The following is a 27,782-nucleotide window of genomic DNA, read 5'->3' as shown; positions in this document are numbered from 1 at the left end:
CCTGTCCAAGAAATGAACTTCCAGGACGCGGAAACTGCTTGTGTGCCACCTCGGGTTTTCTCTGTTTAATCACTTTCTCACGTTTCCACCCACCCCTCCCCCAGATCTTTTTCTCGGCCCCTAGTCCCGTCTCTTGTTCCGACACATGTACGATGACTCGTATTTCTATTCCGAGTATTTACTGCTGACAATTCATATTAAGAACTTTAAATATTCATTTTATTTATCCTTAAATTAATTACTTTTCTCACTAATTACAATTATTATTATTATCAAAACTAATGAGACAATTTCGCTCTTATCCCACATAATTATCAATTAAATATAAAATATAACAAATCATTTTTTTATTTCAAAAAATTTACATATATTTATATACCCATATATTTTTTTAAAATAAAAATTTTAAAATTTAATTTCAGTAAAAAAAAACAAAATAATTAAAAGACTAAAAATAATCCACACATAAAATATGTATAGAATTAAACAGCAAGAAAGATGAAGACATAGTGGGGGGTATCTATTAAAATGCGTTGGGTTCTTAACACACACGATCGTCTCCACCGGGAAGTCACAGTTTAAGTTTGTTGTATCGTTGAGTCTCTCAAACGACTTCGTTACATCAAGAAGTCGTTCAACAATCGCTCCCCGTATTACTTTTTTTAAACAAAATTTAATTTTTAAGTGACCGGTAATTAAATTGATGGTGAAAAATGGATCGAATGAGCGGATTGCTCGAGTTAGTATTTGTAATTGCTATTGTATTTTTAAATAATATCGTGAATCCAATCTCGGCTAGCAGTTGTCATAAATCAAATAGATGTTGTCCCAGCGATGGTGTCAATTGTGCTGTGACTGGACCCTCGATGGCCCCAATTTTTCATAACTACACAGATAAACCGTGTTACTGTCATTACTCGTGTCTGAAACACGGCGATTGCTGTGGGGGATTCAAGCAGGCTTGTAATGGTGAGTTTTTTATAAAAAAATTGATTTTGAATTTTGAATTTTTGAATTTCCGCGGGTAATTACTAAAAGTAGATCAAGAGATTTCCAAGGGATTAAGTGTATTTGGTTGTCGGGTAAATAGAAATAATATAACATTGATCCGGTCGTTAGCCCGAACTTTAGCATTAGCATCATAATAGTTGATTGTATATTCACCAAGTAGTGTTTCTCTCTGGCTGACTAGCATCAGCAACGGCATAACAACTCCATACGTTATTCATACACTCACCCACTAGTATAATTAACAATGAAATATTAAACAAACTACTTTATGTATGTATGGATATATATGTTAAAGCTTACCTGGGTATAAATAAACTGTCAATCATTTTTCGCTTTAAATCGAATTATATTTTTAGATTTTCTTTATGATATTTTGCCGAATTTCATTTTGTTTTTATTTTTGACCCGGGAAATTCGGAGTATTGGCTGTAACTCTGTAAATATTGATGGTATGAAAAAATACTAAGAATACAATTTTGAAGGAAATTTAATTGTCTATAAATTTGTACTCTGTGAAAATTTACGAAAATTTATATTTTAGGAAGTTATTGCGGTTTTAAGGTGACTGAGATAGAAAAGTTTGGAAAATTGAAATTTGAATTAGAGATTTTTGTAAACGGTCATAACTTTTTGAATATTGGTGATATGAAAAAATATAATCAATACAAATTTGTAGGAAATTTAATTATCTATAAGATTGTTTATGACAAAATTTGACATAAATCTATTATTTACAGAGTTACAGCCATTTGAATGTAATTAATAATTATCTGATAGTCAAAATTCTACTCCAACTTTGAGCGGCTGTAACTTTTTAAATATCGATGCTACGAAAAAAAATAATCAATACAAATTTATAGGAAATTAAATTTCCTACAACTTTGTTTTAAATAAAAATTTTCGTAAACTCATTATTTATCCAGTTATAGCCTGAGTTAAATTAATAATAATCAAAAATTAAATTTTTGAGTTTTTCATACAAGACGTATCGTTCAAAAATTGTGAGCAAGTATTAAATTTATTTTTCTGACAAAAAACAACTAAAGGAAGAGTGTATTTAAAAATAAAAATAATGATAATAATATATATTTTATTCATTTAGACCCTGATGTATTTTAATGAGATACAAAGTGTGTAAGAATTTTAAATACTCTCTAGAGGAAATACCGGAAATAATTTAACTAACATGACCTGCAGTTGAATAAAAATAACTTTTGTCTATACAAATATATTTATAACATAAAATAAACAAGGAAAAAAATGTTAAAAAAAAGTTTCGATTCAAAAAATAAAAAAGTAGTGGGTCGAGTTGTGCAGGAGATAAAAGTCGCGTCGAAAGTGAAGTTGGTACAACAAAGTAAAGGATACAGGACAGATCAAACGCAAGTACAAACAATGGATCTCGTTCTGGTTCGTACTCCGGAGACTCCCGCTACTGCAGCAGTAGTTTTAGCATCCGCTGTAACTTGAGAAATAGAAGAATAAAAATGAACTCGCGAAAATAAGAATAAAGGGGAATCAGATTCAGAACACAAGTATAAAAAAATAAAAAAGTCTCTTTAAGAAAGAAATAAATAAAGAAAAAGCAAAGTGGCGGATAAAAAAGTGCATCGAAACGATCCTTTCTTCGTCTGGTCTCGTCTCGGGTCGGGTCGGCAAGGGGTTTTTTCTTCAACAGAAGAAATGAAATGAGCGGGAAAAGAAAGACTGATGGACTAGTTACACGCAGACGTGTTCAGTGTGTGTTAACTTGTGTTACACAGACGCGGATATTTTCCGTGTGGTGGTGAAAGATGGAAAATTCAAAGGGAACCGTTTGCTTTTAAATAACCACCATATTTTCTACTAGTTTTATTTTTCATTTATTTTCCTCCATTTATATATATTTTATTATATACCTTCATTACTCTAATGATATCTTATTTATTTATTTATTTATTTATTTATTTATTCAAAAAAAAAATCGCTCTGTAAAAGGTCAAAGTTAATTGCATACTTTTAACTAAAAAAAATTAATTTCAAATGTATATTTTATTTATAAACTGGCAATTTATATTTTTTAAAAGGTCTTTTAATTAAAAATCCAAGTAACAAATTTTTCAAGAAAAAATTTAAATCAATAAATTTTTAATTAAAAGTTGAGAGAAATATTAAAAATTTTTTTTTACAAAGTAAAGGAGTTTTTTATTAAAAAAAATTATATAAATTAGAGTAAAATTAAATAGTGATATTTATATAAATAAAATATATACATTTTAAATTTCATTGTCTGATCTCGCATTATGAGTAAAGATCTAGAGGTACACATCTCTAAAGCCCACGACATCAGCATCTGCCGTTGTCGGGAATGCAAATTTTTTTTTTTTCATTTATTTTTTATCATTCGACTTTTTTTATCATTTTTTGTCCTCACACCCACTCACGTGTCTTTTCTTTATTCTCCGAACTCTTTTTAAGCCCATTCTATCGCTCTCCTGACGTACGTGATACGTGGATCTACATACTCACCCCCGCCCGCCCCACCCCCGCACCGAGTTCTCGCGGTCTCGCGTGTGTGAGTTTACTTGACGTCGTTGCCCACACGCTCAATGTAATGGCACACAGCACACAGGCTCTCATCTCTCAACACACACGCAAATGTGGAAAGAATTTTTAACTCGTTCAACAAGAATTTCTAAAATTTAACTTTATTCTCAAACAACCATTTTAAATATTTCACCGCTAAAACTTTTTCTTTACTTTTGTTTTATCCAGCTCTTTACTTTTCTTCACTTAAACTTAAATTATTCTCATCACATTTTTTTTATTTATCCAAAAAAAAAATCACATTAAGAAGTAATTAAATTTTCCTATCCGTCAAAATTAAATTAATTTTCCCGCCCGTGATTACAAATCACAAAATTCATATAAATTACCGCCAAAATTTTTTTCATTCAAAAATTCAAATTCAAATTTATAAAAAAATTTTTAATTAAAAATCTATATAAAATGACATTACAAATTTTTTTTTGTTCGCTCGTGTTTCTTATCCACTCATACAAATATATATCTATATATTTTTTATAAGACAAAGATCGGAGACTATATTTGTAATTTAAAAAAAAAAACTAGTAGGGCCGGTTATGCTAATCAGAAAACAACAGGGAGTTTTACCCAAAATCCCCGGCCGCGCCTCTTATCTACCTTTCAATATTATACTTATTTTTTTTATCTTTATTTTGTTTCTTTGTATTCCGCCCTCGCTTTGTATCATCAGCTTCTACTTCTCTGGCTCCCAACTGAACGTTGTACATCAGAGACCTTTATTAATGAACTTGCTCATTCAACAAAAGATCTGCCTCGGTCTCAGCCTCAGCATCAGTCTAATTTAATGCATGCCTCCATAAAAATAAATAACTCGAGATAAAAATAAATATAAATGGACTAAGCAAATATTAATCGTATAAATTTATCGCCCGATAAATTGGAGTAAATAATTTAACATCTGCAATAGATGATAACCATAAATAATAATAATAATAATAATAATAATAAAAATGATAATAATAGATAATGATAATGATGATGATAATAAAATAGAAAGTGTAACAGCTTGAGAATAATGAATAAAAAATTGGGTTATGCATGACTTGACGTAATAAAGTTGCTGTGAGGTTACTGATCTTTCAGACTCCAGCTTCCGGTCGTGCCCTTTTCTCTATTACAAGCTTATTCAAATGCAAACCCCATTACGTCAGTATTTCAAAATAATATTTTTTAATCCGATTTATTTTTTTTTATTTGTAATAAAAAAAAAATTGATAAAAATAATGAAGAAAATTTTTTTTTAGTTTTAAAATGAAGTAATTTATTTTCTGTCCCGATGAGAGTCTTATTTAAAGCTCAGTAATTTAACTTGGGCTCATTATACTCAGCAAGCCCTTGAAAAGTTTATGTATATCGTAAACATTAATTTATTTTGGTGCTTAAGACATTACACGTGGCCGAGTAAGAAATTTTCAAGCTCATGTTCGTTGCTCTGCTTCTCTCATTATATATGTATATATATAGAAATATAAATATGTATGCATGTATGTATGTATAGATAGACAGGCCATCGTCTGCGTCTTTGTATTTTGGCTTTTAACGTTTAATTTACGTTAACATTTGAGTGACATTCAAGTAACGAGTTAATTAATTTGCTGGTGGCTGAACAATCGTATCCTGTTGTCCACAACAATCAACAAAACCTGACTATTAATTATTTTCTCACCTCCTGTTCATCTATTTTAATTAAACTCACATGCACACGAAAATAATTACCAGTTTTTAAACTTTACTTTTATTTGCTTCAGTTCATTTTATAAAATAATGAAAAAATTTTAAGCAAAAATAAATTTAATATCTGGTACAGATCCAGGGCGTAATTTCCTGAGATCTAATGTCAATATTTATGATAGATTTCTGTATAATAATAAATTAAGACGCAAATTTAATACGCCAACGAGTGAGGAAAAAGATTAAAAAAATTTGTATTCTTACGAGATTTTTTTGGGTTTAAATGGGAAACAAAAAATAGATAGAATAAAAAAAAGTCGAGCGAAGAGAATTGACGGGAAAGCTAAAAGGAAGCACGCGATTGTTGCATAAAAATCACCTAAGATGCCGTCGTGCTTTCGCATTAACTTTCGTGTTGACGATGTACTTTAAGTACTTCGCTATATTTTTGTAAAAAATAAAAAAAAATGAATATTACAAAACGTCTCGAATCCCTCGATTTTTTAAACTCGATCTTTTGTCTCTTAAATTTCCTCACTTCCAATTGTAATTCATTTTCACTTCTTTAGGTTCATTTTGCCCCGGAATTTCTGGTCGCCTTTTTTTAACTGACGTTAATTACAGATTTTCAGAATAGTTGAGTTTTTTTTCTCGGCTATTCGCGAAAAAAACTTGTAATGAATTATAAAAATTCCTGAAACGAAAAAACTATTAGTCTAAACTATCAGAAATGTCTATCCGATAGTTAACAATATTCTTTTAAGTATAGTATTAGTGGAAGTTTAAAAAATAAACGTTCGATTGAACAATCTCGTGTAATAGCACTATCGACAGTATGATGTAGAAAAAGTATTATCGAAATGTCTGTCTTGAGAGGTGAAATCGCGTTTATATCCTGTGTATATTGTAAGTAGAATTTTAGTTGGTAGCTTTTTATTTTGTTGCACAAACTACCATCAAACACACACACACACACACACGTTTTTTCAGACCAAGAGAACACGACATATAAAAAATCGATTCAACTGTCTATGTCGATTGCCACTTTATGATCCTATTTCGTCCTTCCTACTTATTTCTTATATTTCTCATCGATTTTTATCTATATCTCCTCTATTTTATTTTTTTTGCTTTATAAAACTTTTATGTCTCTTGTCTCTTACGCCGTGAAGTGATTTGACGTAACTATTTTATCTCATATAACTTTTATAATTGTTTTTGCGCTTAATATTTTTATAAAAATAAAGTTAAGTAATACGTCAATATTAATTACTAATATCGAGACAAATTTAAGTTTAGCTGTGAGTATAAAATAAATATTTAATGGGGATGTGCAAATAGTTTGAGCTGACGAATTATTTGTATCGAATAATTCGATTCAAAGTTCGAATTATTCGTAAATTTTCAAATTTCGAAGCTACAGATTATTTGTAAAGTCTCGAATTATTCAAAAATTTACAAATAATTCCAAAATTTTTTTTTGAATGACTTAAAATTTTAATATTTTTCTCAAAAATTCAAATTTCGTCAGAGGTATAAATCGAACTCACGAAAGACGAATCTACGAAATAATTATTTTTGGTTACTTTGAAAATTAAGTTCCCCGCTTTAAGTAAAAATTGAATTTTTGAAAGTTGATCAGAATTTTCAAAATTAAAAAATCGAGTGATTTTAAAAATTACAAATAATTCAAAAATTGAAAAGTAATTCGAAAATTTGAATTATTCAATTCGAACACAATTTCTACACCCCTAACATTCAATTAATTATTAAAACAATATTTTATTTTACCAAAATTAGTAGTTAATTAAAGCATACATTTAACTCTTTCAATTAATTTTTCGTGGGTTTGCCAATTATACGCTTCAGAAATTACAGTAATAATATTTTTTTTACCTGCCCGCTCACATTTTTATCTTCGCTCACTATTATTTTTTTATTAAAAACCTTTTTTTTTCTCATGCATAATTTCTTTCTCTACAATAAGGACAAACTCAATCATTCGTTCATTTTAAATTCACACTCAGTTTCTGTCATTAAATACAACGATTATTACTTTTACTTATTATTATTATTATCATTATTATCAAAAGTTCAATTATACTTATCCAATCAAATTTTATCAAATAATCTGCTATCGAGAATAATATAATTATACATTTCCGATACTAATCCACTCTTCATATTTACATATATTATTGCCAATTAATTTCTTTTTTAAATTTTAAATAATTACCGCCCAAAAAAATTTATTTGCCTAAAAAAAAATTAGGGCCGGACATTATGGAGTCTCTGGGGTATGACGGACACTTTGAACTAGATTGTAATTAAAATCGATACTTCCTTAATTAATATTTATTATAATCATTATTATTATTAATTATAATTTAAAAAGCGTTAATGAGCTTAAAATTTTCAAAAAATTTCTACTTTGAAACTCAACAAAATATTAAAATAATTAATTACCCCAATTATTTAAAATAATAATATTTAAATAATATATTTTATAATCCAAATCCTTATAATTTTTGTTGAGCTTTGAATTTATAATTAAAAAGTTGTGGGAATAAAATAATTTTTTAGTCGCGGAGTACTAGAGAGTGGAAAATATGAAATAAACTAGTTGTTAATTTATAAATAGGGTGCATTATATATAATGTTTATCGTTTCGCAAATGCGATTAGTGGCCGAGTTATGACGGTGTTACACTGACTACATGGAGTATTTAACCGCAATAGGATTAAGTATCATCAACGTTATTATTATTATCAGCGTCATCAACAGACTGTATAGAGAGTTATAATCGCGTCTCGCATGTTATGTGAAATGGACTCAATTAGATATTTATTGATAATTATTCTACTCATATAACCCACTTTTAAAACTATATCCTCGTGTAATTGCATATCAACCACTTTTTCAATCATTTAATTGACCGACTGTCAATTATCATTAATAAAAAAAAAAAAAATTAATTACTATCATTTAATGTTCGGTGAAATTTTTTTTGAATTTTCCAAATCACTGCGGGTTTAATTACAATTTTAGTTACAAAAACATTTGAAAAATTTCTTATCAATCCGCGACTTTAGCGGCAAAATTTAAAAAAAATTCATAACAAATATTTTTATTTTTCGTATTAAAAAGTTTGAAAATAAAATTATGTAGGGGAGGGTGGGGCAGAGCGGCCCCCCTAAGCCAATTATTATTTTTTTTGGCTTTCAACCATATGATCACTTTACTTTTGTCCTATTTCGAACAAATTTATGGACATTTTGCCAAAATTCTGAAAAATTTTTTTTTTTTTTTGTGGGGCAGAGCGGCCCCCCTTCAAAAAGTGATAAAAAATTTTTTTTTTTCGTTTTTTTTTTTTTAAATTGTTTTCATCATTAAGAATGTATTTCTTACTCTTGACAACTATTTTTGGTTTTATATTACTCGAAAAAAATTTTTTAAAGCGTAAAAAATCGTTCACTCTCGATTACCTTAATTACTAATTGTTATTTAATGAAAAAAAAAATCAATTCTATAATTTTACTTTATTTCAAAAATTTATCAACTAAAAAAAAAAATTTAATTTTTATAAATTTTTAGTGACCAAATTTGTCTCTTACATAAAGAAACGGCCGAAAAATATGAAAAAATAATTTTTTCGGAAGTTTCGGCTGGTCCATTTTGCCCCAGGTGTTATACGTAGGGCTAGAAAGTGGAATTATAATAATTTTTTTTTAATTTGACGATAAAAATATGAAAAAATCACTTTTTCAAAATTTTGGGCTTGTCCATTTTGCCCCAAATGTCATGCGTAGGGGTAAAAATGCGCAAACATATTGGATTTATAGTAATTAGTCAAAAAAAAAACAAATTTTATTTTTGGTCAAAATTTCAGGGGGGCCGCTCTGCCCCATGGGGGCCGCTCTGCCCCACCCTCCCCTATATTTCGATAATGAGTAAATTCAAAAAGTAACGATGTAAAGTTAAGAAGTTGTTTTGTATGAAAAAAAAAAATGTTTGAGTAATTTTTTATATAAAAGTTTGATTATTTAAAAAAAAATGTAAAAACGGTAAAATTTTTTTTGAATTTTCCAAATCACTGCGGGCTTAATTACAATTTAGTTACAAAAAAATTTGAAAAATTTCTTATCAATCCGCGACTTTGGCGGCAAAATTAAAAAAAAATTCATAACAAATATTTATATTTTTTGTATTAAAAAGTTTGAAAATAAAATTATTTATATTTTGATAATGAGTAAATTCAAAAAGTAACGATGTAAAGTTAAGAAGTTGTTTTGTATGAAAAAAAAAATGTTTGAGTAATTTTTATATAAAAGTTTGATTAAAGTGACTGCGGAGAAACTTATGAGTTTTCATTTCGACCTAAAACTTACAAACAAACAAACAAACAAACTTGTTAGATAGTTTCGTCTACAAATAATCGATAGCCATTTCACTGCGGATTGGATAACATTTCAGTCATCAGAGTATACTAACAACATACAAGTATATATACTGATTGTATTTCACATTTATATCACATGGTACATACTCTCATCTCTCCTCTCAATATCAACAATAACTCAACTCAATTACCTTCTCTCTACCTACAAATATATCCTATTATATTACATCTCCCATTTACTTGCAATAGATCTGTCTCCAACTGCGATTCAAACTCCGACTCCTGTCCCAGCTCCATCAATGTTTATTTTCCAGCACATAAGTAATCAATTCCAAGATTTCGAGTAATTAATTTTTTGCCAGACATATCAAGTCTCGTTAACTTTTTTTTTCTGTGCAACTGGAACTCATTTCTCATCTTTCATCTCTTCTACGAGCGCACACGATCTAGTACGCAGTATGATCGTCATTCGTATTTATTTATATAAATATATATATATATATATGAAGAGGAGTAAAGACAAGTTTTGCAGAGTTGAAGCCGTTGGAAAACGCGTCAATTAATATCGTCATTAAGGGCGCATGGTTTTGTACGTTCGTTTATGGAATGTTGACGTATATAACCCATTCAATTATAATGATTCCGCGGGATTCTTCATTTATCTATACGTCTGTTTACTTATTTTACCGACCTAAAAAATTATTCATATGAAAAAAAAAAAAAATTCACTCGAAATTCAAATATTTAAATTTAATTTTTAAAAAATAAAAATAGAAAAATATAACACACTTATATATTGCAAGTCACATTAGTAAAATAAGCAGAGACCCTACACTGTAAAAAATCACCGGGGTAAGTCCAAGCGGTGTAGGTGTTAAAATCGGCGGTGTTAAATTTCAACACCGAAAGCGGTGTGAAAATAACGCCGCCGTCGGTGTAGATATTCTTTACGGGTGTTAAAATATTTTACTTTGTGAATATTTTTACTTACTCGATCACTATACTCGTTAATAAATGATACCCTTTATTAATTTTCATACAGAACTGACATTTTTTGTGTTTAATAATCTTTAAAGTTAATACTCTAAGCAGACGCAGTTTACCCCGCTTTTACACCGATATTACTCCGATTTTACACCGATATTACTCCAATTTTACACCCATATTACTCCGCTTTTACACCGATATTACTCCGATTTTACACCCATATTACTCCGCTTTCACACCGGTTACCCCGCTTTTACACCGATATTACTCCAATTTTACACCCATATTACTCCGCTTTTACACCGATATTACTCCGCTTTTACACCCGTATTACTCCGCTTTCACACCGGTTACTCCGCTTTTACACCGATATTACTCCGATTATACACCGATATTACTCCAATTTTACACCCATATTACTCCAATTTTACACCGATATTACTCCGATTTTACACCGATATTACTCCGATTTTACACCGATATTACTCCGATTTTACACCGATATTACTCCGCTTTTACACCGGTTACCCTGCTTTTACACTGGTTTAACACCGGTATTTTAACACCGCCGAATTACGCCTCTTACACCAGTGTACCTAATTTCATTTTAACACCGGGCGGAGTTAAAATGAGTCCATTTTTTTACAGTGTATTGGTCAAAAAAATAAAAATCCCTTTGACTGAATTACAAAATTACCAGAGGAAAGTTTATAAAAATAAATGTAATTAATAAAGTTTTCAAAAATAATAAATCATATAGTTTATTAACTTGTTATAAAGATTTTCTATTAACGCGATATCGATTAACTCCCTCTGTAATTCAAGTTTAAAGTTTTCCCACCGAATTTATTATGAATTATACACGGGTGAAAAGTTTTACTGAGTTCTATCTATGTCTGTCTCACTCTATCCGCTCGCTTCAGGTTTTCTATCAATATACCACTTTAATAAAATATATATATACATATATATGGACACAGATAGAATGATAAAGGCGAGTACATAAACTTACCGAAAGAAATTGAAACAGAATATTCACTCGATAAAACAATTTAGAAAATTAATAGTTATTAATTTTGAATTTTTTCCAAAGAAAATTTATAATTTAAAAAAAAACAAGTTATCGAATCCAACTTCGACATTTTCCTGGAAGATATTTCTTTTTTAGGTCCAATTCCTTGTGACCCTTTTATATCTTTTAATCGAATCGACCGATTTGAACGGTTCCCGCGGGAATTTTCGGGCACGACCTGCAGGGACAGCTATAAAAATTTTTGACTTTTTTTTCTTGGCTCAAAATAATTAGTGCTGTGTTGTAACTATTTTAGTGATATATTTGTGATTAGCGAGTTGTTATAAATAAAAATGAGAAGTAAAGTTGCTCCGCAATGAGAGAATATAAAGAGGGGGCGGAGAGTACGCAAGAAGCATTATACTTGGTAATCTCATCCAAGCTCTGGGTTAATGCCACTGTTAGCATATTTGAGAATCCGCTTCGGTAATCCCATAGTCCTATAGCCTATTCCTATCTACTTCCATTCGTTGCTTCGCTTTGCTATCATGACTCTTAGAGACTACTCCATACTCCCGACTACTCTACTTCTTCACCCTTGTTATCGTTTTCTATTTTAGTTCTCCTCTTATTCTTTCCTACCATCCTGTCTCCACTCGCTCCAATTTCTGCTTCTTTGCCAACGTGTAGCGGACACGGAACTTAAATTTAAAATCAAGACTCCAAATTTACGGTACAAAGTACCAGATTTAAAGTTTACAATCCAAAGAAAAAAACTAATCCCAACTTTTAGTTTTTTGTTCTGCCAATTGCTAAAATAAAATTTTTTGAAAACTTGTAGATAAAATTAAATCTGTTATTTAGTCCGGGCAAAATGGCCACGTTCAAATTATTTTGAAAAAATTTGAATTCGTGCATTTTTGTATTTTCGGGGTAATATGGATTCCTAAAAAATTTTTTTTCTAAAAATTTCGGGTGGTTATTTTGCCGACTGTCATAAAATATTTTAAAACTTTGAATATAAAAAAAAAATGAAGACATCTGTTAACTTAAAAAAGCTTTTGTTATTTTTTATTTGCTCAGCAGACATTTTAAAAGCTGTTTACTCGATTTATCCTATTGCAAAGTACGCAGTATCTTCATTGTGGCTTCTTCAAACAATACCTCGCTCTCTATATACTTGTCTTTATTTATATATATATTATACAACTAGACCATCCTGTCCTTATCCTTGAATAAACGACTGAGTATATAATAAAATAATACCCGTTTTACTTCCCTCGAGACCATAATTAACATGCTCATAGAGAAATTATATTATTTCACTCTCATTACTATATATTTATATAACACTAATAATAATAATGCATTTCAACGGATTTAACTTGTCAAATTTTTTTAGTTTACATTGAATCGCATAATCTACTTGAGATGGTTATGAAGATTAAGGATTTTATAATTATGCAGAGATGGAGGCAATGAGAATTCGAGTAATCTTATTTAAGTAATAAAAAAAAATTTTATATTGACTTTGTAATTTTTCATTTGCATTTTCATACTCTAAGGATTACTCTTATTTATATCTCTCGAAAATTGTTTAGGATGTTTGTTCTCAAAGTGAATATATATATAAATAACCTGAATAATATTCTTTGAGATTTTAACTGAAAACTTGGCATTCGAAAACCAACCGAACTTTGATTCATCAACTTAATGAATCTCTAAGGACAAACTTTAGTTTTGTTTCATCCACTAATTTTATTTTTTTCCAGCGGTAGTTTTATCATCCGTTCATTAAATATTATTATTATTATTATTATTATTATTATTATTATTATTATTATTATTATTATTATTATTATTATTATTATTATTATACCTTACAAAAGATAACAAAATTTTAATTTTCATTTCCAAAAATTGGAAAAATCTGTGGTAAATTATTATTTAAAAAATTAAGTACTCAAAATTGAATACAAACCCGTACAAAAAAAAATCGGCCCATTACTGGGTCATGGATGGCTGCCAATTTTCAAGCATCGGCCGAAGATCGGCTTAATATCGGGTGATAACGGTATGCCAAGCACGGCAGTCGCACACAGTAAAAAAGGATTCGTCAAAATCAACACACACTGTGTGTGAAACGAACGTTTAACACTTATTTATATGTTACTTTAACATGTTGTGAGTGTTAAAAAAAGTTACACACGTATACGTTAAAAACAAAAATTTTCCAAGAATTCTTTTGTGATGATCGACATTATTTTTAACATATTTTGTGTGTTAATTTGACAGTAACATATAAAAAGTGTTACTTTCGAATAAAATAACATTTTTGTGTGTTAAAAAATCAATCAATTGCAACAGTTCAAACAAGATAAATACTGTGTGTTAAATTGACACACAAAAGTGTTAAAAATTCAACACTCAGAATTTTAACACACGTTTTTTTTACATTTTGACGATTCGTTTTTTACTGTGCAAGGATTGGCCAATCATTGTAAGCCAGGCATCGGCCGATCTATGGGAAAATTTCGAAATCTGCGACTTTGTATGGGAAGGGCAAAATAGACCAATCTTTTAATTCGATGCAAAGTTTTTATACTAAAATTAATTCTTCTATTACAGATATCTCTAAAGACAGCCGATTAAAATTAACGTTCATATTCCCCGAGGGTGAGAGAATATTTCTCTTTCTGTTTGCGGCTTTGTGTCCTCTAATGTCCTCCGATAATTCCTTGCATAGCATCATTTAAACTTTGTCACAGCTTCTCATCTCTGCGTTATCTAGACGTACCTTCAAACTTTCAAAATAAAAATCACAATTTTAATTCCATCGGTAATTGTAGCGCAAAATTAGTTAAAAAGTATAAACTTCTGTAAATTTAAGTCTGATTGAGTAAAAATTATACGACGGGGTAAAATTAACGGCAAAGCTTTTAATTATGTATCGATTAAAAATAATGAAGCTCAAGAGAGCGAACTATTGATTGCTAATTACACATTTACAAACTTCCGGTCTTTTCTTAATCTCAATATATATAATTATATTTTTCCCAAGAAAATTTTCTTTACTTAAGTCTCAATAATTAAACAGAGATTATTCACCATCAACTTTTGCTTCCACCGCTTATACTTTCATCGTATAGTTTATTTTTTTTTATTATTATACTTTTTCATTTTATTCAGTATAACGATAAAAGACATTTGTGAATGAATGAATGAAGGAAAGAAAGAAATAAAGTTGAAAATAAAATAAAAGGAAAAGAATTATAGTCTGAAATAACGAGTTCGGGGACTAGAACTGAGTTAAGGAAAAAAAAAAAAGTCAAATAAAAAGAAAGAAAGTCTTAACTTACCGCACACAGTGCATTTATTCTCAGTGGAAAAATATATTGTCCCTTTGTCGATAGTACGTGCGCAGAGGAAGTGAAAAAAAATTCAGTAGTTATCGTAACTGCCTTTAATTCACTCGTTATCTCTGTAAAATATTTTCAGATTAAGAGATAAAAACACAAGTGCATAATAAAAAAAATTTTGTTTATTTGATTTGACAGCGAATTGTTGACAGTGGAGGGAAAATTTAGCGTTGTTTTGATGAAAAGTATTTCGAGTTGTGTTTAGGAGCCCAAGTGTCTCTTGAGATGAGGCCGATAAAAGTGTCCGGTGGTGAACTGACCGTTCGAGACGGAGCTTTGCGAGCAGAAACTTTTGCACAATTTTTTCAACGCCCTCTCAATCTCTTCGATAGACACTTTGCTCTTGCCAGCCGTCTCGGCCATTTTTTTAGCATCCTCTAGAGTATTCTCGATAACGTCCTCAAGGAGGTTTGACAATGCAGCCTGCGCGTCTGCTGAAAGAGTGTAGCGGCGACCTGGTAAAATTAAATTTTTTAATAAAAGATGAGTTCTTTGTGTGGGGTAAAAAAATATTTACTTTATGTTAAGATTCAGGTTTTTTTATTAAAAATATATTCATACCTTTTATATGTTTATTTTTGTTATATAAATTTAGTGTACGTCGACCTGTGTTGGATCTTCTTGACATGTTGGCTTTTATTCTTGAGTAAATTTAAATGTTAAATTAAATCCGGACTTTGGTTTTTGTGTAAAAAATGACTGAGTCAATACATCTGTTTATATTTACTGACTAAAACAGAAGCAAATCAAGAAAAATAAATGAAAATAAAAACAAATTATTTAAAAAAATAAATAGAAAACTTCATTTACTTAAATTTTGAAAAATTCCAACACTAAATCCACTCGTCGAAAAAAAAAATTTCGAGTAAGAAAATAATTTTGATTTTTGCGGGACTTTTTTTATTTTTCTCACCATTCAATCCACTTAGTGTCTTCACGGAGAAAAATGTTGGCTCGAAACCTACCAATTTTTATCATGCTGTCCACCAAACTTGAAACAGGAAGGGAAGCATCCAAAAAATTATTGTGCTGTATTGTAATATTTACTACGCGCGAAACACTTATCGATAAGATTTAATAACAATTACTTCTATACATTATAATAATTGTGATGCGGCATAATAATTTTTCATAAGAGCATAGTAATTTTTTGGATGCTTCCCTACTTGTTTCAAGTTTGGTCGACAGCATAATAAAAATTGGTAGGTTTCGAACCAACATTTTTCTCCGTGTTCTTTTTTTCAGTCTGACAATTCGTTCGTTCTACTCCTTCATACATCGCCTGAAAAGCCAATGTTTCCCAATTCTTTTTATATATTTTATTTTAACTTTTTACTTTTTACATCAAACAAGCAATCAAAGAACCCTTAACTCGCGCCAGAATAAAAGATAAAAATTTTCCCACCGATTACTTTTTCCCAACGGTCTTCTGGAAAATACTTGTCACTAAAAATTTTTTTTACCCACTTCTATATATCTGTATACATGCAAAACTTATTTATTTCCTGTAACTCATGACCCGATAGCGTCTTAAAAATTAAATTTCCATGGTAATGCAAGTGTGATGAACGAACTTGCAAATTGGATGGTAAGGAATAAATTTATTCCACCTCTGAAATTGAGAAAAAATAAAAGCAGTTACTTCATTTTTTACCTCCGAGTTCTATAATCAACAGGATATTCATTTCCGCGCTTTTTATTCGAATTAACATGCAAATTTAACGTTATTATGAATTCTCTGTCAAGTGTTATATATATATTTTAATCTCTCAGTTCAATAGAAATTTGTTAATTTGACGTTTGTGTTACAGTTCATGATTGCATAACATCTGAGTGGGGGCATTGGTCAGCTTGCAACAACAAATGCGGCCGTGGAATACAGAAAAGATCAAGGAAAATAGAGCGGCCGGCTGAAAATGGGGGTAAAGGATGCTCTCCATTAGTCCAAAGACGATATTGCTACAGCACACAGTGTGATAAACATGATCCAGAAATAGCATTACGAGGTAAAAATATTGTGACGTCAGCAGTGCGAAAAATACATTTTTTGTCATATCAACTGCGAAAGTTGAATTTTCAAGCAACGTGCAGAGGGCGCAAACTATACGATTTCTGGCAATCTATAGTTTGGTTAACTTTCCTCGAACTTGTATCGAAAAGTAACTTCTCTCTCTCTATCTGTCTCTACATCCAGAAGTCGACTTCAAAAATTTTTTTAGTATATACTCGGTGTAAACTCTGTGTATATCGTGCGCATATATTCGTATATCTCGCTGTAAATTCAGTGTAAACTTTAAGTGTATTTGGTGTATACTCAATATGCACCGAGTATACACCAAATAAACCCCTAATGTACACTGACACTAGGTATATATCGAGTTTACACTAAGTTTACACGGTGTATACGGATCCGCTAGGGTTCCTACACGACTTGAAACATTTTTGACTGTTTCTCTCTCAAATTCAACTTCCACCGTCGATATGACAAGAAATTTTGTTCGATACTTTATGCTCAAAGATAGGAACCCTGACAGACTTTAAGTGCAGGCACGCGTTTGAGGTTATGGATACATTCTCATAAAGACCTCGTACTTTATCCGGTATTGATAAGAAAGCGCCCATAGCCTCAAACTCGTGACGTCACTTCAAGCCGTCAGAATCCCTACCGTTCCGCATACGTATCGAAAATAACTATTTTAGTTGCATGCACTATAGCTCGCGTGCGAAAAATATCGACATCGAGTCATCTTGTGTCAGAATTTTTCATCATATTCTCAGCGCCTTTTATTATCCGCGGCCGGTAACCTGCCAAAGTCACAAATTGACGAAATTTTCGAGTATTTCCTACAAAAACTAATGTACATATCTAGTACAATTCCGAACAAGACATTCGTCGTGTTGGCAAGCTCTCTTTCGGATCAGCCATTAATCGTCACAACTCGCGTCTTGTGCGAAATCGCACTTGACATATAATGCACTAATTTAAAAATAAAAAAATCATGAAAATATGAAAAGCTAAATGAATTCTTCGTAATTATTATTTCCTTACTACATTATTGTTGATGTTCTATATATTCTTTTTAATGATAAATAATAATATGAAATAAAGCTGAAATATTAATAATTAATAATGACTTATTGAATAAAGACTTAGACATGTTCATCGTGGATGCATTAAATCCCATGTCAAAAGGAAATAATTTCCAGCCACAAACCACAACACTAATTGCTCTTCTCCGTAATTTGGTTGGGCAGATTTGACCGACTAGACTCGAGCTAGAACAGCTCTGCCTCTGCGAGCTTCTCAGCAACGTTCTCTGCTAATTGGGATTCCGTTTCGATGTAGTAAAGCCAATGCAACCAGACATTTTGGTCTTTGATCGAAAGCCCATTGATAATTTTAAACCCATACTCATCTATTGTAATCATTTAATTAATCATTATAATCATTATACATATATGTTACCGTTTACTGGCGATTACACTCCAGTAAGTTTCCGGCCGTTAACATCAAAGTCCGGTCCCTTTGGCTCCATATTCACCCAAATGCTCCTAAGGGCATTCATTTACATTTCACTTGGTCGTCAATAATTAATAAACAAAAATTAGTGATTTAATTAATCCACTGAAACTTTTTTTTTTTTTTTTACACAGAAACTGCGTATATTTTGCCAGCGGAATTAAGCGCAGCGCGTCATCAGGTCACAAATAATGACATCATTCGAGCTAACTTGCGATTAAGAAAACAATTATTTCCGTCATTAGGAGACACCGATTGGTCGCCTTATAACGTCTCTAAAGAGTAAGTAACAATGCAGTTATTTTTCAAAATAAATAGGGGAAGGGGGGGGGCAAAATGGGCCCCCTAAAATTTTGGATGCCTCGAAATATTAGGGGGCAAAATGGGCCCCCCAAAGTTTTTAACATGAAAAGTGTTTGGAGCGGGGAAGGGACGAAATGGGACATTGAGGCAAAATGGGCCACTGAGGCAAAATGGTCCCCTCAAAATTTTTAAGATGAAAAGTGTTGGGAGGAGGGGGTAAAATGAGCTGTCTAGACTTTGAAAACCTACGAATATTTTTTAGCCAAACGGGTTCCTAAAATTTTTTTAACAGATATGATTAAAGAATTATGATAAGGGACAAACTAGGTCACGAGTTCAACAGCATTACTAACTATAATTTTTTTCAAAAACAATTTATTCTATATAATCGAAAATAATTAAAATATAAGCAATCAAGTAATGAAATTAAGTTATTTATAGGTCCAAATTTTCACTATCAACTCTTTTTTATACTAAACACACAGCAAAAAGTTTCAAAACACAAAAAAAGCGACAAACAAACATTGAGTTTTGTTGGGGGCCCGTTTCCCCAACTTTTCAGGATTTTTTAATTTTCATAGACACAGCAAATTAACACCAAAAACTCAGCAGAAGGAAAAAAAAGTGAAATAAGCTGAAAAACTCGCATTATAATAATTTTTTGAGGGGGGCCCATTTTGCCCCACATTTTTTAATTTTTTATTTTTAATGGACAGAACAAGTTAACGTCAAATACTTGGCGAGGGAGTAAAAAAAAGTAATACAAGTAAAAAAAACTGAGGATTTGAAAATTTTTTTCTTAAGGGGCCCATTTTGCTTCCCCCCTTACCCTAAATTATGATAAATTATTTTGAGAATTTATTTGAAAAAAAAATTACTGGGTTTTCAATGTAAGTGAAAAAGTAATAATGCATGAAGAACCTCAAGATGAAAGGAACTATTTTGTTGACAAAAAGAAATGGGAGATAAAATGTAAGAGACACAGGAAGTCTTGCATCATAACGTAAATTATTAAGGAAAGGAAAAAAAAAATAGATAATGGAGTGCGGAAAAAGGAGGATGAATAGAACGGAAGCAACCGTCGACTTACCACGTCATCTTATATTAAATAATGTCGTGAAATATTTTTAAATAAATTGCCCGGTTAATTGTGATGCCAATCAATTTCAAAATAATTCATCTTAAATTTTTTTCCATCCTCCAGATGTTTTTAAAAAATAAAATTTTGCTAAAAGGTTTAGGTGACTAATAAATTTTTCCGACAGTTTCGAGATAATTGAATAGTGCACTGATAAAAATTATATAAGGATGCACACGTGTGTCATATGTGTAAACACATGATAAATAATGGATGGTAAAATATATTTGTCACGTGCGGGATGACAAATACGGGAATTCAAATAGCGTATGTACACGTTTACTTATCGACTTACTTGTTCTGTTCTGTTGTGTGACCTATGAATTTAAACGCGTGTACATGAGCAAGCAGTAGCAGTAAATGGAATGCACATAGACGAAGGATGCATAGATTATGTGTTACCCAGGAAGTTGCGACAAGGACTCCATAGACTGTGAAAAGCCAGCCTTGAACTGCTATTGTTTGGCACACAGATCATCTTGGGTTCAACAGTTCCATTCCGCTGAGAGAGTTTGCTATGACTGTCGATCCTAAGAACTGCAGATCTGTGAAGTCTAGGAGAATGAGTGCATTCCTTCAGTTCACTTACATATGTATACCTATATATATTTATATAAACTACACATGCACAGTGTTTTTGTTATCCCACTTACTTGGTAAATCGTTTCTCTTGTCAAGTCGCGAAGATTACTTCCGCTATTGAACAAGATACTTGCTCAGAGCTTACCATCAAAGACAGTAAATAAATAACAATCCCGAGTACTTTGATTTTTTATCATGTTTCTTATTGTTGATTCTTAGTTTGTATAAACAGAGCGATATTGGATTTTATATTTATTTTTTATCGGTTCAATTTTTAAAGTTTCCTTTTATTCTTATATTTATTTTTATGATACCCATAAAAATAAATAAATAAAATTTTATTGTTATGTTGTTTAACTTTTTTAAAATATAACTCATTTTATGGAAAAATGTTTAGTATTATCATTTATGGGGTTTTATATTTTTCTCACCTTTTTAGGGAGTGAGAACCCCCCCCCCTCTACACTGTAAAAAAATTTTTGGACCCGGTGTGGTGTAAATGTCTCGGTATAAAAATTTCAGCGGGAAAATTACACCAAATTCGATGTTAAATTTAGGCGGTGTGAATTTGAAATTTTTACACCGCCACAAACGTGTAAATGTATAATTCATGATAATTTTGCGTTAAGAAAATTAATGATAAAAATATTTGAATGTTCAAAATACTATTAAATATCTAAATAAAATTAATGTAGATAGATAAATAATTTTTATTTGATCCTAGAGCCGTAGCTCTCAAGGACCATCAATTTAAAAGTTACATTATTTATACATATACGCACATCATTCTTTTCAAAATTACAATAGGTTTATTTATTAGTTAATTAGTTCATCACTTAATTAATTATTAGTTGATAATCAATAACTACATATATTAATTGCAGTCATCAAATATTAGGTATTAGATATTAGATATTAAATATTAAACATTAAACATTAAGCATTAGGCATCTAATTGACGTTAATTAATAATTATTTAATTGGTGACACGCGTTTTGATCCCCAGACAAAATATCCCCGACAAAATATCCCCGGACAAAATATTCCCGGACAAATTATACTCATGACAAAATAAGTTTATGAATAAAAATTGTATTAAATTTAATTTTATGCGAGTGTGAACACACATAGAACGTTTGAAAAAAAGACAAAATACGATTGCAAGCGTATTTCTTGGCATATTTTTTGTTGACTATTATTATATATTTTGGATATTTTGTCGGGGATATTTTGTCAGGGATATTTTGTCTGGGGATCAAAACGCGCGCGACCATTTAATTATCAATCACTAAATACTCATCGATTAATTTTATTATTACTATTGTTATTATCATTAACTATTATTATTATTATTATTATTATTATTATTAATTCTGTTAAACATGTAGTTATTGATTAAGTAGTTAAAAATATTCAATGATCGTTTGTTGCTCATTAATCAAAATTACGAGTAACACGGAATGGTGTAAAAAAGTAGATTTTACACCGTGTTAAAATTACACGGATGGAAAATTTACACCGAGATAATTTTACACCGTTATTTCACACTTCACGGCCGTTCTCCGGGTCCATTTTTACACCGAAATTTCTTACAGTGCAATCCCGATTACATAATTTACTTATTATTTAAAAAATTAAAAATGGCGGGAAATGTTTTTTTTTAAAAAAACTTGTATTAAATAAATAAAATCCAACTACTGGAGTATAATATCGATAACTGATCTCGGAAACTCGGAAAATAGTAAATTCCATAATACACTCAGCAGCTCGGACTCGAGCATGTTTCAATAAGATAAATCTCGAGGTCCCTATCCGCATTCATTCTCCAATTGCGCTGGCGATACACCAGTCCGGTTATTCAATTTACATTTGGCTTTTGAAGCTGAAGTATCCGGACCTAATGGAACACAAAAAATAAAAAAAACGGCTTTATAAAGCATACTTACAATTTTCCAGCAAAAAAATTCACGTCCTATATGTACAATAAGTTTGAGCCTTTTGAATTTTCAAGATTAAATATAAAATTCACCGCTGCATCGTCATGTAAAATGAACTTTTCTGCATATCATCTATACAACACCCACATATATAGTATATATATATACTTAGATAAAAAAAAAAAAATTGGCAAGATGGATAGAACTTGATACTTTCGATATTAGCCGTGATGTAGCCCCAACTTGTATTCGTACACATCATGAATATTAAAAAGCAACGAGTGGAAATATTTTATATACATGAGCCAGTACATTCATAATGTATCAAAAAATTATATACTCACTACTCACCAGGACTGTAGTCCTTGTAAAATATATTTCAAAGAAATATTTTAATGCAATGTTAATTTTTTTTTTACTGCAAAATGTACTGACTATAAATAATGTTCAACTTTTTTTTACTTGACGTAAAATTTGCATTTATCAGAATAATAATAATTTAATTTATTTAAATTTAATTTAACAGAAAATAATTTAAATTACACAGAAAAAAAGGATTTCTTGGCGCAAAAAATTTTTTCTTGTTCTAAGAAAATTTTTACTTGACCCAAGAAATTTTTTGTATTATAAAGTGAAAACAAAACTTTTCTTGGGGTAAGATAAAATTTTCTTGGAACAAGAAAAAAATTTTTTAGGCGAGAAAAAAATTCTTGAGCCAAGAAAAATTTTTGTCTTCAATTCATAATTCAAAATATTTCTTGCGCCAAGAAATTCTTTTTTTCTGTGTATTATTAATTAAGGAGTCAAAAATAATTATTATGAACATAAAAGTAATTAAAGAATTAATTAAAAAGTCAAACATTTCATATTGCATGAAAAAAATATTTTTTTTTATTTTTTTTGTATATTCTTTTCTTAGGCGTACACTCAAAGACGTGTAAGAATGCTTGGCATTCTCGATGAGCTTCGTTGCGAAAGAGTGCGATCCCTCGGGGGATGGAAACTGTAGTTTAAAAAGATATCCAGGTTGTAGTACAGCTGAGTGTCTTCTTGCTTATAATTTATCGTTACGTTAAGAGAAAAATCACTAAAACTTTACTATCCAGGTGATAATAAAAAAAACGTAACTTTACCTCTCATAATTTTTCAATCTCGCGTAAAGTTCAGCATCAAGTCTGTCGGTTCACTTTTTTAATTAATTAACTCGGTTTATTATAAAATTATAAATTTTCAGAGCAATATTTTTGATACCAAGCAAGTAAAGTTTAAATTTATTTTTTAGCTGATTAATTCTTAATGCCGGCTGATAGAACCCAGCGGTAAATCTATAGATACAGGATACGGAACAAAGTTTTCAGAAATTCGGATGAAGAATGTAAAAGCGTCACTTGGAATCTGTCAGTTGCAGATCCTGGATATCCACAGCCATACTTTCGCTGATTGAAAAGTTCTCTACTGTTTATTATCGAACAAATCCATTATCTCCGCTGCTTGTTAACAAACACTAGCAAGACAAGCTCAAGATAAATAAAAAAATTAATCCCCTGATTTACTACCTCTTCCATCAGCATCAATCAATACTGAAATATTGTACGACATCAACTTTTGTTGTAAAATAAATACAATTCGTCTTGCTGTCCTCTGTATAAAAAAAACTGCTGTGTCCATGTTACCCCGAACAGGGTTAAATTTTTTTCCAGTGTTAAAAAAAAAGTTATTTTATTTTTCAAATATCAGACGTCGAATTGTAACTCTGATTAAAGCCGTAGATTCTCCCGAGTCGAAATATTAGACGTAAATTGAACGTTTTTAACGTTTTGAACGTAAATTGAACGTTTCGGACATTAAAAACTCAATTTGACAGCTTTCAACTTATTCAAAACTTATTCAAAACGGTGTCACGACTAAATATCCGCGACAAAATAACCGAATAACAAAATAACCGACGACAAAACACACACACAGAAAAAAAGGATTTCTTAGTGCAAGAAATTTTTATTTGTCCCAAAAAAATTTTTATTTGCCTCAAGAAATTTTTTGAATTATAAATAGAACACTTAAAATTTTTTGAAACGAGAATAAATTTTTTTAGAGCAAGAAAAAATTTTTTGAACCGAGAAATTTTTTCTTGTCTTAAGAAAATTTTTGTTTTCAATTTATAATACAAAAAATTTCTTGCGCCAAGAAATTATTTTTTTCTGTGCAAGAATCGTGATAAAAGGGCGGTTATTTTGTCATTTGGTTATTTTGTCGTCGGTTATTTTGTCGTTGGATATTGTGTTACGGAACCATTCAAAACGTCGATTGGAGTATCATAAATCGAAAACGTAACTAAAACCTATTTAGACTTACAATAAGAAACCATAAGCATACCAAAAAATTTTTTTCATCAATTTTGTACTTCTGGATTATAATCACGCCAATTCTCTAAAATTTTGTCTCCCGCTTTTCTGGCTCTTAAATAAAAAAACTCGTATTTTGAAAAAAAAATTTTTTTAGTTTCATACTTCTATCTTTAACACTATTGTATCTTTTCATATATTATGATATCAAGGTTACACACAAAAAAAAAATTCTCGACTGAAGGTAAATATTTTTGATTCAAGAAAATTTTTTTGGAGACCTAAATTTTCTCAGATAAAGTAGAAATCTCCAACCAAGACGAATTCTCTTGGCTCAAGAAAATCTTGACTTGGTTCCCGAAAACGTTTGTCTTCAAAAATATTTTCTTGACTCAAGATATCTGTTTTTTCTGTGTATGAAAATTGTGATTACAAGTATTGAAATAAATTAATTAATGTTATCATTAAACTAAAATCATAACTCATGAAATTACCAATTTTTTACGAACCAAAATACAAAAAAATCCTTCAATTTACTTTCAAAACGTTAAAAACGTTCAATTTACGTTTAAAACGTTAAGAACGTTCAACTTACGTCTAATATTTCGACTCGGGCTGACTTTTAATTTATGATTTATTATTTGGTACAACAAAATATAAATGAATGTATTATGAAATAATGACGAGTGTAATCGTGTGTTGCAGATACTGCGTGACGTTCAGCATCATAAAGGCATCACCAAAGTGCATAAAGAAATCAGGACAATCAGAGCTGTCAGAGGGTAAGAGAGTAAAGGATAAATACAAAAAAATGATAAATCTAGGTAGCAATAAACTAGTTCCTGGAAGGAGACTAGAACGAGGAATCGAAGCGTAAGAAATAAAAGTTGGAATGAAAAATGCCGTTATCGAATCGCGGCTGATATCGTCTTCGTCATCGTTTTCCGTTAAGCTCTCGAGTCTCTATGTTTCCCTTCTTCAGCTTCCAAGACATTTCCTTATATATTTTTTCCAAGACTTTTTCCGGTCCGACTTTTTTTCAAACGGGTCTAATTTTGCGTAATCTACATTCGGTGGGAAAAATATGTGCACCAGGTGTATTCGTGCCTGAGTCTAATCGGAAACAAGTGTAATTTGAATCCTTGAGGTTAGGAAAGAGAAATCCGGTAAGTGAAATTACCGGAAACTGCATTGAATTCCGCTTTAGTTGACGAACAGGATACATGGGATTTTGGGCTTTCATTCAGCACATATGTATGTGCTTATATGCCAATTATTGTGCCTACATGTGTAATTTATCGCGATTCTATACAGTATATAATACATACTGTACATTATATTATCATTAATTCCGCTTAATTGACCGTAAACTCTCACTGTCAACCTATTAAACATGTTAATTTTACTATTGGGAGTATTTATACTAAATCTCCATTCATCCGGAAAAATAATTCAGATATACACAGGTATAAATCCTACTTTTTTCCCAGATCTGCAGTCCAGTCGCGTTATAAGTCCGCCGATTTATAGTTCTTGGAAAACATTCCCCCTCTATGACTTCGAAAATAATCATGTACACACTCACACGCTTGCAAAGTAGGGGAAGTTTGAGTTACGTTCAACTGCTGAGCAGAAGTGGGGGTACAGGAATTCTAGAAATTATATTCCCCTACACCCCTGTAGGCGGACTTATAACGCGATTCGAGTGTAATTTTCAGATCTGACATCTACATTAGGGTGTTTCAAAAAAATCGACTTTTGTTATTTCTTCAAATTATTCTTAATGAAGTTTTTTGAAATTCCGCATTGTTTTCTAGTTATTTTCATTTTAATGTTAAGTTCTCAGAATAGATTAGAAGACGATTATTTTTACGAGCTTGGCATTAAAATGAAAATAACTAGAAAACGATGCGGAATTTCAAAAAACTTTATTAAAAATAATTTGTGGGGAATAAAATTGTCTATAAAAAAGATCTTATAATATTTTTTGATAAGTCTGATAGTTTTGCTGGAAAAGTAAAAAGATCTGGAAATTTATTATAAATTTGACTTCTAGTTCCAATAACTTTCGAATGGATGGACTTATCAAAAAATGATAAGAAATCTTTTTTGTAGAGCGTTAAATTCTCTACAAAAATATGCTATGGACTGAATTATATGAGGTGCGAATGCCGAGCTAGAAAAATAAAAAAAAAAAATTTTTTTTCCCATGGTATTTAAATGGGAAAGAGAAAATTACGATTCACGACCTGTAAATCTTCAAATTAACAACTCTTACTTTGACGAGGTCCTTATTTTGGCATTCTCTGAAGAATTTGCCGGCCATTTGAAGAAATAACAAAAGTCGATTTTTTTGAAACACCCTAATATACACAAATATAAATTTTATGGGATTTCTTTTGAAATGTCAGTGACCATTTTTCCCACCTTCGCCGTGAAATTGAAAAAAATTTCAATCATAAATTTAATTAATTAAAAATGTTATTTTTCCATGCTATCGATTTATTTTATGAACTAAAAATTTTTTCTCTCCAATTAAATGAATGTAATTTTCATTATTTTTTTTTTTTATTTTCGCAGATTCAACGGTTTGTGTAAAATGTGAAACGACAGCTTTCATACCATCATTGGACTATCGATGTCGAGGTGACGGCGGTACTGAGGGAATGATAACACGCTGGAGTTTGTTTTCGGAGCCTTATTGTTATGGAAAATGGCAGCGTACCGTTAAAACTGGATCTGAATGTGATGCATCTGTTTGTCAACCAAAACCACATTTTATATTTGTTTAAAATTATTTTTTTTATACACTGTGCATTACTTTAATTAAATAATATTGATTTAATAAATGTAATAATAAAAAAGTAATACATTA

General features: G+C 30.5%; 2 protein-coding genes across 2 annotated transcripts; one reads left to right on the top strand and one right to left on the bottom strand.

Annotated features, from left to right (window-relative positions):
• The first annotated feature begins 551 nt into the window (after window positions 1-551).
• Window positions 552-27,782, top strand: LOC130663547 (somatomedin-B and thrombospondin type-1 domain-containing protein-like). Its single transcript, XM_057462826.1, has 5 exons — window positions 552-969; window positions 16,897-17,091; window positions 18,740-18,887; window positions 25,613-25,689; window positions 27,488-27,782. Exons 1-5 carry the CDS (start codon window positions 714-716, stop codon window positions 27,697-27,699), a joined length of 888 nt encoding a protein of 295 aa, XP_057318809.1. The 5' UTR covers window positions 552-713; the 3' UTR covers window positions 27,700-27,782.
• LOC130663548 (uncharacterized) lies at window positions 15,102-15,825 on the bottom strand. The gene is made up of 2 exons (XM_057462827.1): window positions 15,647-15,825; window positions 15,102-15,540 (listed from the first exon to the last, which is right to left on the bottom strand). The coding sequence occupies exons 1-2, from the start codon at window positions 15,711-15,713 to the stop codon at window positions 15,287-15,289; spliced, it is 321 nt and encodes a 106-aa protein (XP_057318810.1). The 5' UTR covers window positions 15,714-15,825; the 3' UTR covers window positions 15,102-15,286.

The sequence above is a fragment of the Microplitis mediator genome, chromosome 2, assembly GCF_029852145.1.
Source record: "Microplitis mediator isolate UGA2020A chromosome 2, iyMicMedi2.1, whole genome shotgun sequence".
Taxonomy (NCBI): Eukaryota; Metazoa; Arthropoda; class Insecta; order Hymenoptera; family Braconidae; genus Microplitis; species Microplitis mediator.
This window is presented reverse-complemented; position numbering and strand designations above follow the sequence as displayed.

What these genes read in the sequence shown, in the direction of transcription:
- LOC130663547 (XM_057462826.1), top strand. Translation starts at nt 714, where the DNA reads ATGGATCGAATGAGCGGATTGCTCGAGTTAGTATTTGTAATTGCTATT. An exon ending in ATTCAAGCAGGCTTGTAATG is followed by an intron (nt 970 to 16,896) that starts GTGAGTTTTTTA and finishes TTTGTGTTACAG; the next exon opens with TTCATGATTGCATAACATCT. An exon ending in TCCAGAAATAGCATTACGAG is followed by an intron (nt 17,092 to 18,739) that starts GTAAAAATATTG and finishes TTTTTTACACAG; the next exon opens with AAACTGCGTATATTTTGCCA.
- LOC130663548 (XM_057462827.1), bottom strand. Translation starts at nt 15,713, where the DNA reads ATGTCAAGAAGATCCAACACAGGTCGACGTACACTAAATTTATATAAC. An exon ending in CAAAAATAAACATATAAAAG is followed by an intron (nt 15,541 to 15,646) that starts GTATGAATATAT and finishes TAATTTTACCAG; the next exon opens with GTCGCCGCTACACTCTTTCA.